The 17,559-nt window shown below is 45.8% G+C and overlaps 1 protein-coding gene across 2 annotated transcripts in view; it reads left to right on the forward strand.

The window, feature by feature from the left end:
- Positions 1-17,559, forward strand: part of CNIH3 (cornichon family AMPA receptor auxiliary protein 3) — a 283,620-nt gene that overhangs the window by 192,669 nt on the left and 73,392 nt on the right. For both annotated transcript variants that reach the window (XM_033851151.2, XM_033851152.2), the window contains exon 2: positions 15,000-15,068. In XM_033851151.2, coding sequence (XP_033707042.1) covers positions 15,000-15,068 — 69 coding nt within the window. The remainder of the gene's footprint in view (positions 1-14,999; positions 15,069-17,559) is intronic.

The following is a 17,559-nucleotide window of genomic DNA, read 5'->3' on the forward strand; positions in this document are numbered from 1 at the left end:
TCATAGTAGGTGCTCATTAAATATTCAGTGACTGAAGTAATTCTGATCCCTTGAGTTGACTCACTATAGCCAAGTCACTGGTGTTGGAGGACAGGAAAGGACTAACTAGAGTTCTATAATCTCATAAAGAAAATGGAAAATAACATAAGCATCTATCTTTCTGTCTTAGGGGCAAGGAAGGACTTCTTAAAAAAAAAAACTTTAAGAAATGGATTTCCACTCAATGAAGGATACCACAGTTAATTAATAGGTGACGGATGAGAAAAAGTATTCAAAATGTCTAAAACTGAAAGAGGATTCACATCTACAACATACCAGCAACAAGTGCGACTCAAAAAGAAATAGGCAGCCACCACATAGAAAAATGGACCAAGCAGCTCAGGTGGCAATTTACAGAAAAAGAAATCTAAAAGGCTCTCCATTATATAGAGAGAGGCTCTTTCTGGAGAAATGCAAGTTAAAACAACAGAAAGATCAAACCTTAAAACCTATTAGACTTCAAAAGCTGGAAAGCTGGATGCTGCCAGGTGTTGGCTGGGATGTGGGATGCAGAGCCCTCAGCACTGCTGGGGGAGTACAGCCACTTAGGAGGGTAGCAGGGGAGTACTTAGTTCAATTTAGGAAAAAACATAAACCACATGGCCCAGCAGTTCCACTCCTAGGTATAAATCTCGATAAAATTGCCAGACCAATCCTTAAGGGGACATGCGTGGGGATTTGGGAGCATTATTTGATGTGCAAAGGTCAAATCGGTGTCTCTCACTGGGAGCATTGGTAGGCAAACCGTAGTGGCTACGCCTGTGGAGCCCTGTAGCTATGCTGCTGAGTGCAAAAGGGAAGAAAGAGAATGAAATACAGTTAGGTAAATTATTGATAAAATATATGCACACATTGGACTTCCCTGGTGGCGCAGTGGTTAAGAATCTGCCTGCCAATTCAGGGGACATGGGTTCGAGCCCTGGTCCGGGAAGATCCCATATGCTGAAGAGCAAGCCCATGTGCCACAATTACTGAGCCTGCGCTCCAGAGCCCGCAAGCCACAACTACTGAGCCCACAAGCCACAACTACTGAGCCCGTGTGCCTGGAGCCCGTGCCCCGCAACAAGAGAAGCCACCGCAGTGAGAAGCTCGTGCACCACAACGAAGAGTAGCCCTCACTCACCGCAACTAGAGAAAGCCCGTGTGCAGCAATGAAGACCCAACGCAGCCAAATAAATAAATAAATAAATTTATTTAAAGAATATATGCACACAAACACACACATTTTGGAAGAACACAACAAAGAGAAAGATACACATTAAACATAAACCAATAATCACCTATGATGGAGGGAAAGGGCTAATGGGAGAAAAGGAAATGAATAGATGAGTAAATAAAGTAAGAGAGGGACTTTCTCAGACCCATGGTGATGATGTGTCATGAACCAAGGAGTACGGTTAGTTCACCCTCTGCTCCTGCGGATCTCAAACCAAAAGAAGCAACTCACCGCCAACAACTTGAAAAAACTTAAGTTCTGGCCCAGAGCTTGGAGTTCTGCCTCCCTTTATACACATTCCACCTTCAATTTGATTAAAGAGTTCACACTTACATTTGCAAAAATCAATGTCTTGCTTAATAGGCTACTGCTCCCAGAGGATGTTGCTTTTTCAGAGTTAACACAAGAGAATAAATCGAAGTTGGTGTTAAAAAAAAAAAAATGGTCTGGCACTTGTTAAAGTGGTAAGGAAGACTTTATTCAGGGCTATTGCAAGAGGGGAGAGAGATTGGGCTTAATTCTGAATACAAGCACAACAGGGATTTGTAGTCAAGGAGCAGGGTGAAGGGGTTGGCGATGGAAAATCACTAAGAGGTGATATCAAGGGTGGGGGGACTTTTACTACACTGACTTAATAGGATTCTTGCTGAAGACAGCCCAGGGTGATCAGATATCGAGAGTGGGGATTCTCTCCAAACCAGCGTAGCAGGATTCTTGCTAAAACTAGACTCTGCAAGGATGGACATGGAGCCCAGGGCTGAAGCCTAGCTGGGAAGAGGGCTCAGAAGAGCCTGGGCAAGGAGAGAGCCTTGGTCACTGGTAGAGCCCAGTGCCCGTCTGCCTTTCTTTTTGTAGTATCTCCAGTTCTTACCACAGTGCCTGGCAAATGGTAGATCCTAGTAAGCATTTTTTAAGAATGACTAATGATGGCTCTTCCTGGGAGATTCTTTGGGGTGTGGGGACCTCACTGATGCATGTTCACACTCACCCTTGGGTGTGCACTCCCCCCAGAGCTTGGGCCCGCTGGCTGTGGAGTGCTCCAGGCCTGGGGGCTGGAGGAGGCATTTGCTTGTCCCAAGGAGCAGAGGATGCTGGAACCATCAAGAGGATCAATTCCAAGAGCCATGTGGGAGGCTGATGGCCAAGACCCCAAAGGGTGTCTGGAGGGTCCCCGAACCCTTCAGGCCAGAAATTCCTCCTGAAATCTCACGTCTGAGAACCAAGGATGGCAGAGCAAACACAAACTTGGTAGGAGGAAGGGGGAACTGGGGCTGGCACTAGTTGCTTAGAACACTCTGTGGTTTGCGACTTGCTTCACGTGGTGGGCTGTGGCGCTGTGGGTGCTGGCTGAGCTGGGGGCTGGGAGAAGCAGACGGCTGGGGCCTGATCGAGTGGGACCGGGAAGACCCCAGAAGGCTGCCTGCTGCTGCCCTCCTCCTGTTAGCGAGTCCAAGCTCGTCCAAGCTCGTACTGCTCACCACAAGACAGGTCAATAAATCGAGAGGCAAATTGTCGGGACAAGGAATAGTGACTTTATTTGGAAAGCCAGCCGACTGAGAAGATGGTGGACTAGTGTCCCAAAGAACCATCTTACCCAAGTTAGAATTCAGGCTTCTTACATACTAAAAGTTGTTGGTTGTTGCAGACTTCTTGGTGTCAGAATCCTTTGTTCTTGCAGCTGTCCTTATAGGTGTCTATAGGTCGTGATGGTCCTGTAAACCTCCAACAAGACAAATGTTATTCTCTGTTCCGCAACTTTTTATCTCTGTGTGAGTGGAAAAGTGTTATACCTTTAAAGTTCAGAGCCTTGAGAATGGGCTATCCTGTATATTTCAGGCTATAGGCAATATTCTTGCAGAAAAAGCAATAGAAAACAAAGGTTAAAGTAAAAGAAACAGATCCAATATGGAGTTAGATTTGTTCTTCCGTATTACACTCCCACCCCTGCCTCACTGCATGTGTTCTTCAGAGGGGGCTGCCTTGCCCACCACAAGTCAGCAGACGGTGGGGGGGGGGGGGCTTCTCATCCCCTCCTCCCCCCTGGATTTCACCCTGACCGGATGGCTGCTGGCTGGAGCTGGGGACTGCCCTGCTGAGTGTCGGCAGGAGAAAGTCGGCTGGGCCTGCCTGGTCTCCTGCTCTCTTGCCTCCCATCCCAGATGTGCCTGGCTCTGGGGGGTTCTTTGTTTTCTGTTAACTAGACGGGGACCAGGGAAGCAATGTCAGAACCACCTGTGTCTTCAAATTCTGGCAGAGGCAATGGCTGATAGGCCGTGTCCTGTGTTCCCCAATTTGTACTCATCATTCAGGTCTAGGGGCTGGTCTGGGGGCAGCTGATGCCTCCTTTCCCAGCTCACCTGCTGATCCCAGCCTCCTTCCCAGCATCCCAGTGTTCAGTCTCCCACCCGTGACAGGATGGGCCCTAGCGCTTTCTCACCCACGCGTGTCGTCAGAGCAGCTCTGCCCTTCGCTCCTACCTACATCCTCCTTCCCTAAAGTGCCTGGGTTCTCCTGGATCCAGACTGTGTGATGCTAATGACTGTGCTCAAAATCAGGGAGGTGGGGCCCAAACATCTGTACGGTGGTAACAACTACAGCGATAAAAGTAGTAATAATGTTTATTGTTGCTATGCACTAGGCATCGCGCCCAGTGCTTTATGGACATTATTTCGTTTGATCCTCACAGCCACAGTAGGAGGTAGGAACCCTTACTGTCTCCTCTTTCTATTTGAGGACACTGAGGTTGGAGAGGTTAAACACTTTGCCTGCAGTCACTCAGATAGATGAGGTGGAGTTTGGATTTGAACTGAGGGTTTCTGACTCACAGGCACATGCTAACCATTCTGCCCTGTGGAGCCTTTTATATAATGGCAGTTCATTCTTCATCCAACACCATCTTTATTTCTCCTGCTCTGACACTGTGGTCTCTGGCACCTCATTTCACGTGGCAACCAGTTGACGTAGGGAGAGTTATTATTCCCATTTTGTGGATAAGGAAACCATAGCCTGGAAAAGTGATGACAAGCCCAAGGTTACACAGCTAGTCCCTGCAGGGTAAAGACCCCACCGAGCTCTCCTCCGGGTGCAGGGCTCTTCCCCCTAAAGAGGCAGCACCTGTCGTGACGCAGGTAGGCATGGAGCCAATGGTGGCTCACTCTGTGATGGTGCGGGAAGGGGACATGGGGCCTACCTGCGTGGTACCCATGAGTGTGGAGTCCATCTTCTTGGGGGGTTCAGGTGTGGCTTAGCAAACAGTTGCCTGTAGCAGTTTAGAATCAGTGAACAGAACCTTTAGGACTCTTCAGCTGCTCCAGCATCAGACATAAAAGCGACACTAACCCTAAGCCCATGTGGTACAGCCAATAAATCTGTTCCCGTGCCCCGTCTCTCTCCCATCCGGTGGAGCTCCTGACTCTCAAAAACGGCCCCAAGGCTTGGGCAGTGGTTTGAAGGAATTGCTCTTGTTGGGACAAGACATGGAGAGGAAGTAAAAAACTGACTTCTTTCTAAATTAAAAGTATATTCTTAGTGTGGCTTTAGGGAACTTACAGGAAGGCTTGTAGTGAGTATAAAAGCCTGCTTCCCCGGGGAGGTATTTATTTTGGGTTGGAAATGCTCCTGTCTGTTTCTTTCACTAACTAACATTCACGAGTGGCACCAAAAGCCATTTTTTCCTGATAACATCTTAGGTCACGGCAGCAACGGTTTCAGCTATTTTGCAAGTGGACTCTATATGTTTCCCAGGGTTGCCTTAACTAATTACCACAAACTAGGTGACTTAATTGGAATGTATTCTCTCATAGTTCTGGAAGCTGGAAGTGTGAAGTCAGGGCGGGGCCCTACTCCCTCTGACGGCTCTAGGGAAGATCCTTCCCTGTGTCTTCCGGCTCCTGGTGGCCCCTGACAACCCTCGGTGCTCCCTGGTTTGTAGCTGCACCACTCCCCATTTCTGTGTGTCCTTTTCTGTGTCTTATAAGGACGCTGGATTTGGGGCCTCTAGTCTAGTATGATCTCATTTTAACTGATTATATCCGTAGAGACCCTGTTTCCAAATAAGGCCACATTCTGAGGTTTGAGGTGACTTTGGGGGGGATACTATTCAACTTATAACATGGAGAAATCAAGAAGTTCTGCCCAGGTGGCCCTACTGCAGATAGGAGTCTGAATGCACGCCTGGGTGCAACAGGACAGAGCTGTCCCTGTTGATGGATGGATCGGTAGGCGGAAATTCGGGGGGGCTCAGGCCCCACGTGTCCTCTCGTTAGAAGACTTTGGACAGCTTTTCCCAGTGTCCGATTGCTCTCTGGGGTGGGTTAGCCCCAAATCATTCTCTGGCTTCCTGGGTCTGACTAGCCAGGATTCCTGGTCTTTTCTCATACTGCCTCTGACCACTGACTTTTTTTCTGGGTGAATTAGCGGCCTTGCAGAAAGGACCCAAAGATCGTCGTCCCACCACCTACTCCTCAGTGTGCATACCTGACACTGCATTCACACACACTGACCTGTCTCATCGACGTCCCCCTCGGTCACACCCCTTTGTTGGATTGTGAGACCACAAGCAGCAGACGCGCTCAGTTCTGTGAGTAACGTAGAGGCCGTATCACCAACGGAGTAGTTGGGCTGAGCAGGGTCTCAGCTCACAGGTCTGCTTCGCGGAGCCGGTTAGATGAGTCCCACACCAGGTGGGATTCTTGGCCAGTCCCGCTCTTGGCCTCATCCCCTCCCAGTGTCTCTTTCTGTCACTGGGCTTCAGCTGCCGTGGCCTTTTGGCACCTCATCCCCGCCGACCTTGTTTCCCACTAGGGCCTCTGCAGGCCCTAGTAACTTCCTTCTGGAAATTTCCATGTCTGGCTCCTGGTCATTCAGCCTCTCACCTGAAACGGCACCTCCTCCAAGAGGCCTTCCTTGACCGCCCTCCAATTCTAGGTCTTCATATCACCCTGTTGTATTATACTTTCTTCAGGCAGCCTATCATTTTAAGGTATGTTTCTTGTTTATTTATTGATTGATTCTGTCCCCTGCCCCTGTCTGTGAGCACAGGGACCTTATCTTCTGGCTCACCACTGTATTCCAGAGCCAAGGGCAGTGCCAGGGACACGGTGGGTGCCTAGGAAAGAGTTTTTGGGCATCTTTAATAACAACACTTTCTTTGAACGATTTCAAGTCACAGAGAGACAACGCACTGTGTTACATGGAGCATCAGCTGACCAGGATTCAGAAACCCGGTTCCTGGTGTGGGCTGTCACTCGCCCACTGTGCCATGGCCAGTACTTCATTCAAACGCTCTGCCTGGGGCTTGGTTTCCCGAACTGTACACCAGGGGGATATCCAGTGCACGGAGTCCTTGTGCAGATGGAATGTTTCAGTGAGATAATGTGATACAAATCCAAGATTGTGAGGCTTCAACCAGTGTAGATCTTTCAGAAACCAGAGGACACTGTGGAACGAACACAGGGGAGAGAATGTTCCAGACAAAAGAGGCTTTTCCGAATGCTAAACTCTGTGATGGGGCAGCCCTGGGGACTTATTAGCTAATGGAGGTTGAATTTTCTCTCATTCTTACTCTTCCAGGAAGGTTTTTTCATAGTAGAGCATAGTTATTTTTAGCAGAATAACTGTTTCAGACAAGCAAGGTGACTTTTGATCTCCTAATTATAAACGCTGTGGGCCTAAAGAAAGAAGCCTTCTTGAGATGCTTTGTAGAGGATTTCTGTAATTCCCTGCCTCTTGAAGTGGGTCCAGGCTGCTTCCCACCTCGGGCTGAGGCCCGATGGGATGGAGGCTGTCTAGAGTTAGGGCTGACCCACACCTGGCTGACATTGCACAGGAGGGGCTCTAATCCCTGGTGAGGCCCCTCACAGGGCCTTCATTTAACCAGTGAATTTTTATTGAAGTATAGTTGGTTTACAATGTTGTGTTGGTTTCTGGTAGACAGCAAGGTGATTCAGTTTTATATATATACTTTTTTAGATTCTCTTCCATTATAGATTATTACAAGATATTGAATATAGTTCCCTGTGCTAAACAGTAGGACCTTGTTGTTTATCTGTTTTATATATAGTAGTGCGTATCTGTTAATCCCAAGCTCCTAATTTATCCCTCCCCCCTTCCCCTTTAGTAACCATAAATTTGTTTCTATGTCTGTGAGTCTATTTCAGTTTTGTAAGAAAGCCCATTTGTATCATTCTTTTACTTTTTTTCTTTTTCTTTTTTGGTACGCGGGCCTCTCACTGCTGTGGCCTCTCCCGTTGCGGAGCACAGGCTCCGGACACACAGGCTCAGCGATCATGGCTCACGGGCCCAGCCGCCCCGCGGCACGCGGGATCTTCCCGGACCGGGGCACAAACCTGCGTCCCCTGCATCGACAGGCGGACTCCCAACCACTGCGCCACCAGGGAAGCCCTGTATCATTCTTTTAGATTCCACATATAAGTGATGTCATATGATACTTGACTTTCTCTGTCTGACTTACTTCACTTAGTATGATAATCTCTAGTTGCATCCATGTTGCTGCAAATGGCATTATTTCATTCTTTTTTATGGCTGAGTAATATTCCATGGTATATATATATATACCACATCTTCTTTATCTATTCATCTGTCAGTGGGCATTTAGGTTGCTTCCATGTCTTGGCTACTGTAAATAGTGGTGCCATGAACATTGGGGCCCCTGCATCTTTTCAAATTTGAGTTTTCATCTTTTCCAGATATATGCATATGAGTGGGATTGCTGGATTGTATGGTAGCTCTATGTTTATTTTTAAGGAAACTCCGTACTGTTTTCCATAGTGGCTGCACCAGTTTACATTCCCACCAGCAGTGTAGGAGGGTCATCTTTTCTCCACACCCTCTCCAGCATTTATTATTCATAGACTTTCTAATGATGGCCATTCTGACTGGTGTGAGGTAATACCTCACTGTAGTTTTGATTTGCATTTCTCTAGTATTAGTGGTGTTGAACATCTTTTCATGTGCCTATTTGCCGTCTGTGTGTCTTCTTTGCAGGAATGTCTAGTTAGGTCTCCTGCCCAGTTTTTGATTTTTTTTTTTTTGATATTGAGCTATATCGGCTCTTTGTATAATTTGGAAATTAATTCCTTGTCAGTCGTATCACTTGCAGATATTTTCTCTCATTCTGTAGGTTGTCTTTTCGTTTGGTTTATGGTTTCCTTTGCTGTGCAAAAGCTTATAAGTTTGATTTGATTAGGTCTTTCTCTCTCTCTCTCTTTTTTTTTTTTTTTTTTTTTTTTGCTTTTATTTCTTTTGCCTTAGGAGACTGACCTAAGAAAACATTGCTATGGTTTACATCAGAGAATGTTTTGCCTGTGTTCTCTTCTAGGAATTTTATGGTGTCATGTCTTATATTTAAGTCTTTAAGCCATTTTGAGTTTATTTTTGTGTGTGAGACAGTGTTCTAACTTCATTGATTTACATGCAGCTGTCCCGCTTCCCCAGCACCACTTGCTGAAGAGACTGTCTTTTCTCCATTGTATATCCTTGCCTCCTTTGTCGAAGATTAATTGACTGTAGGTGTGAGGATTTATTTCTGGGCTCTCTATTCTGTTCCATTGATACATATGTCTGTTTTTGTGCCAATACCATGCTGTTTTGATGACTGTAGCTTTGTAGTATTGTCTGAAGTTGGGAGGGTTATGCCTCCTGCTTCGTTCTTTTTCCTCAGGATTGCTTTGGCAATTCTGGGTCTTTTGTGCTTCCATATAAATTTTAGGATTATTTGTTCTAGTTCTGTGAAAAATGTCATGGGTACTTTGATAGGGATCACATAAAATCTGTAGATTGCTTTGGGTAGTAAGGCCATTTTAACAATATTAATTCTTCCAAAGGCCAGTGAATTGTTGATTCATGATCCTGGGGCCGGGGTGCTGGGGAGCAGCTGGAGGGTTTGGGTCAGGACTTTTGGGGGATGAGTTAGCCCAGGACTAGTGGTGGCAGGGTCAGGGCTCAAGGTTCACAGAAACAGCTTCTCATCGAGTGTGTTTCTCTTCTTGGAGCTCCCTTCCTTTCTGGACTTCTCTGTGGACTCCCCAGCCCCTGGCTCTGCCTCTCTTGGAGCCTCCAGCTCTGTACACAACTAGGTCCTGGCATCTGACCTTCTCTCCCTCTTGAGCATCATCTCCTGCACAGCCCAGCCCCAGGCAAGGTCATAGACAATCTGATTAGCTAGAACCTCTGTTATGCAGCTTGTGGAAGAACTGTTTCTCTTGCTGTTTCCACTGTTTAGCTGCTGCCTTTTCTAGCCTTTTCTGTGCTCACTCAAGCCTCCATCTCAAAAGTTTAGCAAGAAAACCAAGAGGGAAAATGAAACAAGCAGTGAGGGTGGCTCGGAATATAAATTTGACCTATAAATTTGACAACTTTGGTGAAATCAGCCAGTTCCTTAAGGTCACAAATGCTCCAAGCTCATGTAATAAGAAATAAATAAACGGATAGTCCTAAATCTATTAAAGAAATTGAATTTTTAGTTTAAACCATAAAGAAAACCCTAGGTTTTAGAAGAAAAACCTAGGAGAAAATCTCTGTGGCCTTACGAGTTCTTAGATCCAAAAGAGTTCTTAGATCCAACACCAAAAGTATGATCAATATAAGAAAAACTGATAAATTGGATAAACTGATAAATGTTAAAATGAAAAACTTTTGCTCTTAGAAACATCCTATTAAGAATGAAAAGACAAGATACAGAATAGAAGAAAATATTTGCATACGATACAAATGAACTTATTTACAAAACAGAAATAGACTCACAGACATAGAAAACAAACTTGTGGTTACCAAAGGGGAAAGTGGGGTGGGGGGGATAAATTAGGAGTTTGGGATTAGCAGATACACACTACTATATATAAAAGATAAACAACAAGGTCCTACTGTATAGCACAATATCTTGTACTATACTCAATATCTTGTAACAAACCATAATGGAAAAGAATATGAAAAATAATATACATATTTATAATATACACATTTAATAATCTACATACATACAGCTGAATCACTTTGCTATACGCCAGAAACTAACACAATATTATAAATCAACTATTCTTCAATTAAAAAAATTTTTTAAATTTGCAATTTGCATAACTGACAAAGGACTTGTATCCAGAATGTATAAAGAATTCTCAAAAATCATCAATAAGAAAACAGCTAAATTTAAAAAAATAAAATAGGCAAATGATTTAAACACACACTTCACCAAAGAAGACACACAGATGGCCATTAAGCCCATGAAAAGTTGCTCAACGTAATTAGTCATTGGAGAAATGCAAATTAAAATTATAATGAGATACCTCTACACACCCATTGAAATGGCTAAAATGAAAGAAACCCAAACTGACAATACTAAGTTTTGGTGAGGAAGTGGAGTGACTGGAACTCTCATATGTTGCTGGTGGACATACAGAATGGTACAGCCACTTTGGAAAAGAGTTTCTCCATTTCTTTTATAAACATACACTTACCACATGAACCAGCGATCCATTTCCTCTTTGCCCAAGAAAATTGAAAACTTACATTTAGATGAAAACTGTTATGCAGATGTCTCTAGCAGCTTTATTCATAACTGTAAAAAACTGGAAACAACCCACATGTTCTTTAACAGGTGAATGAATAAACTGTGGTTCATCTCTGTAATGGAATACTACTCAGCAACAGAAAGGAACAAACTGATGATACAGGCAACAACGTGGCTGAATCTTACATGCGTTACCTTAAGTGAACGAAACCAGACTCAAAAGCCAAGATACGGCGTGGTGGCACTTAAATGACTTTCTGGAAAAGACAAAACTATAGGGATAGAGAAGAGGTTCATGGTTGCCGGGTCCGGGTCCGGGGTGGGGGTGAGGTTAGGGTTAGGGATGGGGGAAGGGTTGGCTCCAAAGGAGCAACAGGAGAGAATTTTGGGGGGTGATGGAGCCGTTCTGTGTTTTGACTGTGGAGGCGCTGGGATATAATGAGCATGCCCTAAATGTTAGCTATTATTATAGTCGTCTTGTTTATATAGCACGTATCACATTGTAGCAGAATGATTTGTCTACATGCTTCTCTTCCTTTCTAGCCCAGGAACTTGGTGAGGACAGGAACAGTATCTTGTTGATTTTTGTACCTGCAGGGGCTAGCCGCGTCAGTGCCTGTGTGTGAAAGATGCTCACTGAATGTTTGTCAAGTGAATGGAAGGATCATTTAGTGAGTAGTTACCGGGGGTAGGGATGCTGAAAGCCTTTATCCTCACTGTGCACATCGCCATCACCATCATCAGAAAACAGCCACAAAGTACCCGTTATCTCATGGAGCTCAAAGGTGTAAGCTGCACTCTGGCCTTCCTCTCTTCACACCCTCCTCCAAGTCGGGACCCGAGTTGGGCAGTGGTTGCCCGCTCTCAGATGCACTTAGCAACTGGGAATCCCCATGGCTCCTCTCCTGCTGCTTTAAGCACCGGCAGCCTTTGCTCGCTTCAGCCCAGACCCACGTCCCGGCACTTAGACAGGGACATGGGCCCAGGTCAGGGCTGGAGGTGGGAATTACACAAGTGGGTCTTCAGTCATGGCCACGACGTAGGGCTTGACTCCTTCCGTCCATGAGCTCCCGGCCTCTTTGGGGAGCTTATATATGCTGCACCAACAGTTATGGGGTTCTAATGCTATCCAGAGATTTACTTTCAGTTGAATGGATCAAAATATGATGAATTGTCTTTATAATTAGGTAAATAAGGAGCCGAAAGATTGCTTATGTCAGCCTCCCGGGAGCTAGGAGTGGCAAGCTTTGGGTTCTGCCCTTGGTCCTGCTCTGTTTGTATTTAGATCACGGCGAATGTGGATAATGAACACATTATGTTCATTAGGATTTGTAGTTGGGAGATAGATCATATCTCAACAGATTAGACCCATAGGGAGGAATTAAAAGGGATAAATGTCAGTTTCTGCTCTTAGGTGCCCAAATCCAATAACGGACTTGTTGGAATGAGGTGGGCTTAGTTAAACTGAAGCACATGAAGAAGACCTGGGCTTTTAGGCAATGCAAGCTCGGTATGAAACCAGGAGTGTGATGTGGCTACCAGTAGGCTAATGCTATCAGGTTACATTAACAGAGGCGTAGTTTACAGAACAGAGGAGGGGAGTGAGACGTTTACTCTCTGAGCCATCTGACCTCACCTTGAGTATGGTGTTCAGTTCTGACAGTCATGTTTTAGTAAAGACATTTACAACCTGTAATGTCAGTGAAGGGCAATCAGAATGATGAGGTAACTTAGTGCCAGTTAATCTAAGTAAAGGTTGGAGAGATTTCGCCTGAAGAAGGAAGATTGGCTTCATTCACCATAGCTGGCAATACTTAAAGGGGTTTCTTGTGGAAGAGTGATTCAACGATCCTCTATGCCTCTAAAGCAGTGCTGTACACAATAGAACTTTCTGTGATGATGGGAATGTTTGACATCTGTGCTGTTTAATAGCTACTAGACAGATGTGATTTTGAGCAATTAAAGTGTAGTAACTGAATTTTACATTTAATTTTAACTAATTAAAATAGCCAAATGTGGCTACCATATTGGACACTGCCACTCTAGAGGAGAAGTAAAAGAATAGAATAGGGGTTGGCAAATTTTGTTTTTGTAAAGGGTGAGATACTAACTATTTGGGGCTTTGCTGGCCATATGGTATCTGTGCAGCTACTCAGCTCTGCCATCATAGTGTAAGAATATAGACCATATATAAAAGAATCATTGTGTCTATGTTCCAAAGAAACTTTATTGATGGAAACTGAAATTTGAATATGATATAGTTTTTACATGCCACAAAATAGTATTCTTGATTTTTTTCTACTATATTAAAGGTGTAAAAACCATTGTTAGCTCACAGGTTGTACAGAAAGGGGTGGCAGGCTAGATTTGGCCTGCAGGCTGTAGTTTGCTGACCCTGGCTTAGTGTGTGGGTGGAAACCTTAGGGAGTTATATGTAAGTTCAGTAAAGGAAGATGATGATTGATTAGAGGTAGCCAGGGACGGAAGGAGCATCTTCAGTAAGTGGTGAGTTTCTTGTTACTACAGGTATAGGCTGGATAATGAACTATCTGGCGAGGGATGATATAGAAATGTGTCTATTTAATACAACTTGTACTAGAATTTCCCCCTAATTCTGCAGGAGTATTGAAATCAGAATGACATGTGATTGCTCTAAAGCATACCTGCTTTTTCGAGGGAAGCGTGTTGTTTTCCCTCACTTGGTACTTACTTTCACCTCCATGCTGCAGGAACAGGGACTGTTGAGGGTGGGGTGGCAGCTTCATTGCTTCAGCAATTCTGCCAAGTGTTCAGGGACCACTGGGATGTGCCTTCCTGGGGGAGTTGGTTTGTCCATTTGTGTGCAGCCCAGGAGAGGACCTAAGACGTCCACACCCTAAGAGAGGACACTCTCCTGTCTGAATACCACCTTGTTCTGTCCCTGAGTCTCCCTGGGGACACCTGGGGGACAAGATGGCCGGGGTTAGGAAGCTTCACCTCTAGTTAGTTCTTTCTGTGCCTGGGTCACGCCTCGTTCTGTGACCAGAGAAGGTCACTTCCAACATTCTCCCCTCCAGACAAAGGGGGAAACCATTGCTCTCTGGGGACCTCTGAGTCTCTGTCCAGAATGACCTTGAGAACCCAAGTGCGATGGACCGAGGTGTGATGCCTTGACTGTCCAGGAGCTGATCGTCCAGGCTGGGCTGTGGACGGCTAGAGATTGGGTTGTTTCTATTCCTGTCAACTCTGCTTTCTTGACTTTTCTCTTCTCCCATTTGCCTGACTTCTATCCATTTAACTTCTAATCAGCATCTCTGCCAGAATAAACAAAAATAAAAAGTAAACAGTTTTTTCCTGAAGGAGAAAATGGAAAGTGCTGGTTTGAAGTTTTAAATTTTTGTATGCCTTTATCCAAACCCCAAACTGCTCTCATCGAAACAGAGTTTTCTCTACATTTTTGTGAAGCACAGGAAACTTAAAAAACTTTATTTTGAGGATTTAAAAAATTGAGATATATTTGACATACAGCATTGAGTACATTTAAGGTGTACAGCATAGAGATTTGCTACATTGATGTTGCAATATGGTTGCCACTGTAGCGTTAGCTAACAACTCTGTCCCATCACATAGTTATCATTTCTTCAAGTACTGGGAACAATTAAGATCTAGTCTCTTAGCAAGTTTAATGTTTATAATACAATTTTGTTGTCTATAATCACTGTACTGTTTTAGGTCTCCAGGACTTACATATCTGTTAGTTTTAAGTATCTACCCTTAAACAGCATCCCTCCCATTCCCTCTTTTGGGGATTTTTTTTTTTTTTTTTTTTTTGGAGGGTACACGGGCCTCTCACTGTTGTGGCCTCTCCCGTTGCGGAGCACAGGCTCCGGACGCGCAGGCTCTGAGGCCATGGCTCACGGGCCCAGCCGCTCTGCGGCATGTGGGATCCTCCCAGACCGGGGCACGAACCCGTGTCCCCTGCATTGGCAGGCGGGCTCTCAACCATTGCGCCACCAGGGAAGCCCTCTTTTGGGGATTTTTAAGCATACACAGACATAGACAGGAGAGTACAATCAACCCCAGGTGCCCATTACCAGCTTTGGCAGTGATTGACCCCTGGCCAGTCTTGTGTCATTGATACACTTCGCCCGCCTCCTGAGTTATTTTGGACCAAATCAGAGGAAGCTTTTGATGTGGTGCATTGACACTAACATCTTGATTCTGTGTTTTCTGTTTCAGATAATTGCCTTTGATGAGTTAAGGACGGATTTTAAGAACCCCATCGACCAGTGCAACCCTGTTCATGCGGTAGGTGGTGGGTGCTGGTGGCCGGAAGGGTGGTGTCACCCCAGGCCACCCGGGGCCTGTGAAGGAGGGCGAGGTCTCCATGAGTAGGAGGAGTGAAGTGCAGGCTCGGCCCGGGCTGCACCTCCATGCCTGGCTCGGGGCGGTCTTTCCTCAGGCTGCTGAGGTCTCCATTTATCATGCAAAGTCAAGTATAGCAGTCCCACCACCCGGGTGGGAGAGGTCTGTGTGCTGTGGCTGTGGAGTCCTCAAGGCCCCATGTTAGTGGGTTTTGGCTACGCCCCCTTGAACAAGGAGAGAGGCTCGGGCTGGCCACCATGTTGGCAGGTGTAGGAGCATCACCATGGCTGTCCCTGCTCTGCACTTGGCCAGGTTTCTCCGAGGGAGGCTTGCAGGGGGGTTGTTGTATGCAGCTACTCACCCCATATCCTTCACCCGGGAAGCATTCATCTCGGGAGACTCTGCAGGCCTGAGGTCAGCTTGCCTCCCCCTGGGGAACCCGATGCCGTCTGGTTGTCCGGCCCGGGTTCAGCATGTGAGAGACCTCCTGCCCCAGCACCTGCTCTTCCCAGAGTTCTGCTGCGCCAGCTGGCTTGTCGCGCCGTGCCTGCTGCCCTCCCACGTGCCCTGGAATGGATGCAGAAAGAGGCCTCGACGCAGGGAGAGGAGGGAGACCTCACGTCTGTTGAGTGGGGGTGGGTGTTGGCTGTCCGCCCCTCTGCTCAGTGCAGCCCACATCCCAGAGCCAGGCACCAGCCCGCCTGTGGACAGAGCCTTTTCCAGACACTTTCCAGACCAGGACCACTGGGCCCAAAGGATGGAGCTCACGGTTCACGCGAGTCCGTCTCTCAGTCTAAGCTCGCTGGGCCTGCATTGAGTTGAACTTCCTTCCAGGCCCTGGTTTCCAGCGCCAAGGCATGCTTTTGTTTGAATAGTTCTGTTGATAGTTTGATAGTTTCAGTCAAAAGTTTTAGAGAGAACACCGGAATTTTCTAGTGTGAATATATATATATATATATATATATATATATATATATATATAGAAAAATATATATTAGTATGAATATTAACCTGGAAGGCTTATGACATCATTCTTTAGTGACAGGGACGAGAGGTCTGTTCTCCTTAACTGCAGGCCCCCTGAAGAGGGCTGTGCTCTTAGGGAGGTACCAGAAGACCAGGGGAGCAGGCTTTGGTGTCACCCTCTCTAAAGTACAGGGTTATTATTGGAGTTGCTTTTTTGCGTTTTTACTACATGCTAGGACCTATATATATGTAACCTATAATCCTCACAGCTCTGCTAGACAGGCATTATTTACCCAGTTTATAGACTCTTATCCAAGGACTCAAAGCTCATGAGCAGTGAAGTCAGGATTGGAGCCCAAGTCTGCCGGGGTTCTTACCACCTACTCTACGTTGTGCCTTTAAGAGCCTGATTTTATAATCCCTTTGGCATCAATTTCTTTGATTCTATGAAAGAGAGCCTAACCCTCTCCAAGTCAACTGTGTGAAGCGGAATTTTGTGACAAGTTGGAAGAATCCCTAGATCCACCTGAACACTTACTATATCTTATGAAACTTGTCATTATTAAAATCCGTCTTGTTTCCAACTGCCAGCCTCACCACCACCGGTGATAACTTGGCTCCTGTAGGCCTGAACGCGTTGCACCTTGGGTCTCCTTTCTTTCTGGATGCTTTTGTGTTTGGCCCCAGCGTCCCACACTTGGCTCGTCAACATCGACCAGGTGCACAGAGCTGCCCTAGTCCGAGAGGGTGCTTCTGTTTGGAATGCCAGGGAGTCAAGAGCCTGCTTCCCTTCCTCCTGGTGGCTTGGGCTCGAGTTAGAAAGCGGCTCACTTAGAACACCCAGAGTTCCTTGTGTGATCTCAGGGTAAATACTAGTGAAGAAATAGTGCCCTGCCCCTCAATTCCATCATGCGAATTCAACACTGGGGTGCAGGAGGTTGGCCAAACCATGAGACGGGTTTGTGGAGCCCGTTTCCATCTCACCTTGGCAGGTTCCTTAGTTCGGGCAGAGCAAAGAAAATCAGGACCCGTGTATGCCCCACTGGGAGCTTCTGTGCAAGGTCAGTGCAAGGACAGAAACTGCACACAGTAGGCGCTCAAATAACTATTTGTTGATGGAAGAATGAATGACTGAAGGGTGAGGTTGCATAGCAGAGAAGCTGGATCTCAACTCTTTATTCCTATTATTAAAGCCACACTTCTTCACAGATGTAGGAAACAAACTTATGGTTATCAGGGGAAGTGGGGGATGAATTGGGAGATTGGGATTGACATATACGCACCACTATATATAAAATAGGTAACTAATAAGGACCTACTGTATGGTGTAGGGAACTCTACTCAGTACTCTGTAATGACCTATATGGGAAAAGAATCTTACAAAGAGTGTATATCTGTATATGTATAACTGATTCACTTTACTGTACACCCAAAACTAACACAACTTTGTAAATCAACTATACTCCAA

The sequence above is a fragment of the Tursiops truncatus genome, chromosome 1, assembly GCF_011762595.2.
Source record: "Tursiops truncatus isolate mTurTru1 chromosome 1, mTurTru1.mat.Y, whole genome shotgun sequence".
NCBI classification, from domain to species: domain Eukaryota; kingdom Metazoa; phylum Chordata; class Mammalia; order Artiodactyla; family Delphinidae; genus Tursiops; species Tursiops truncatus.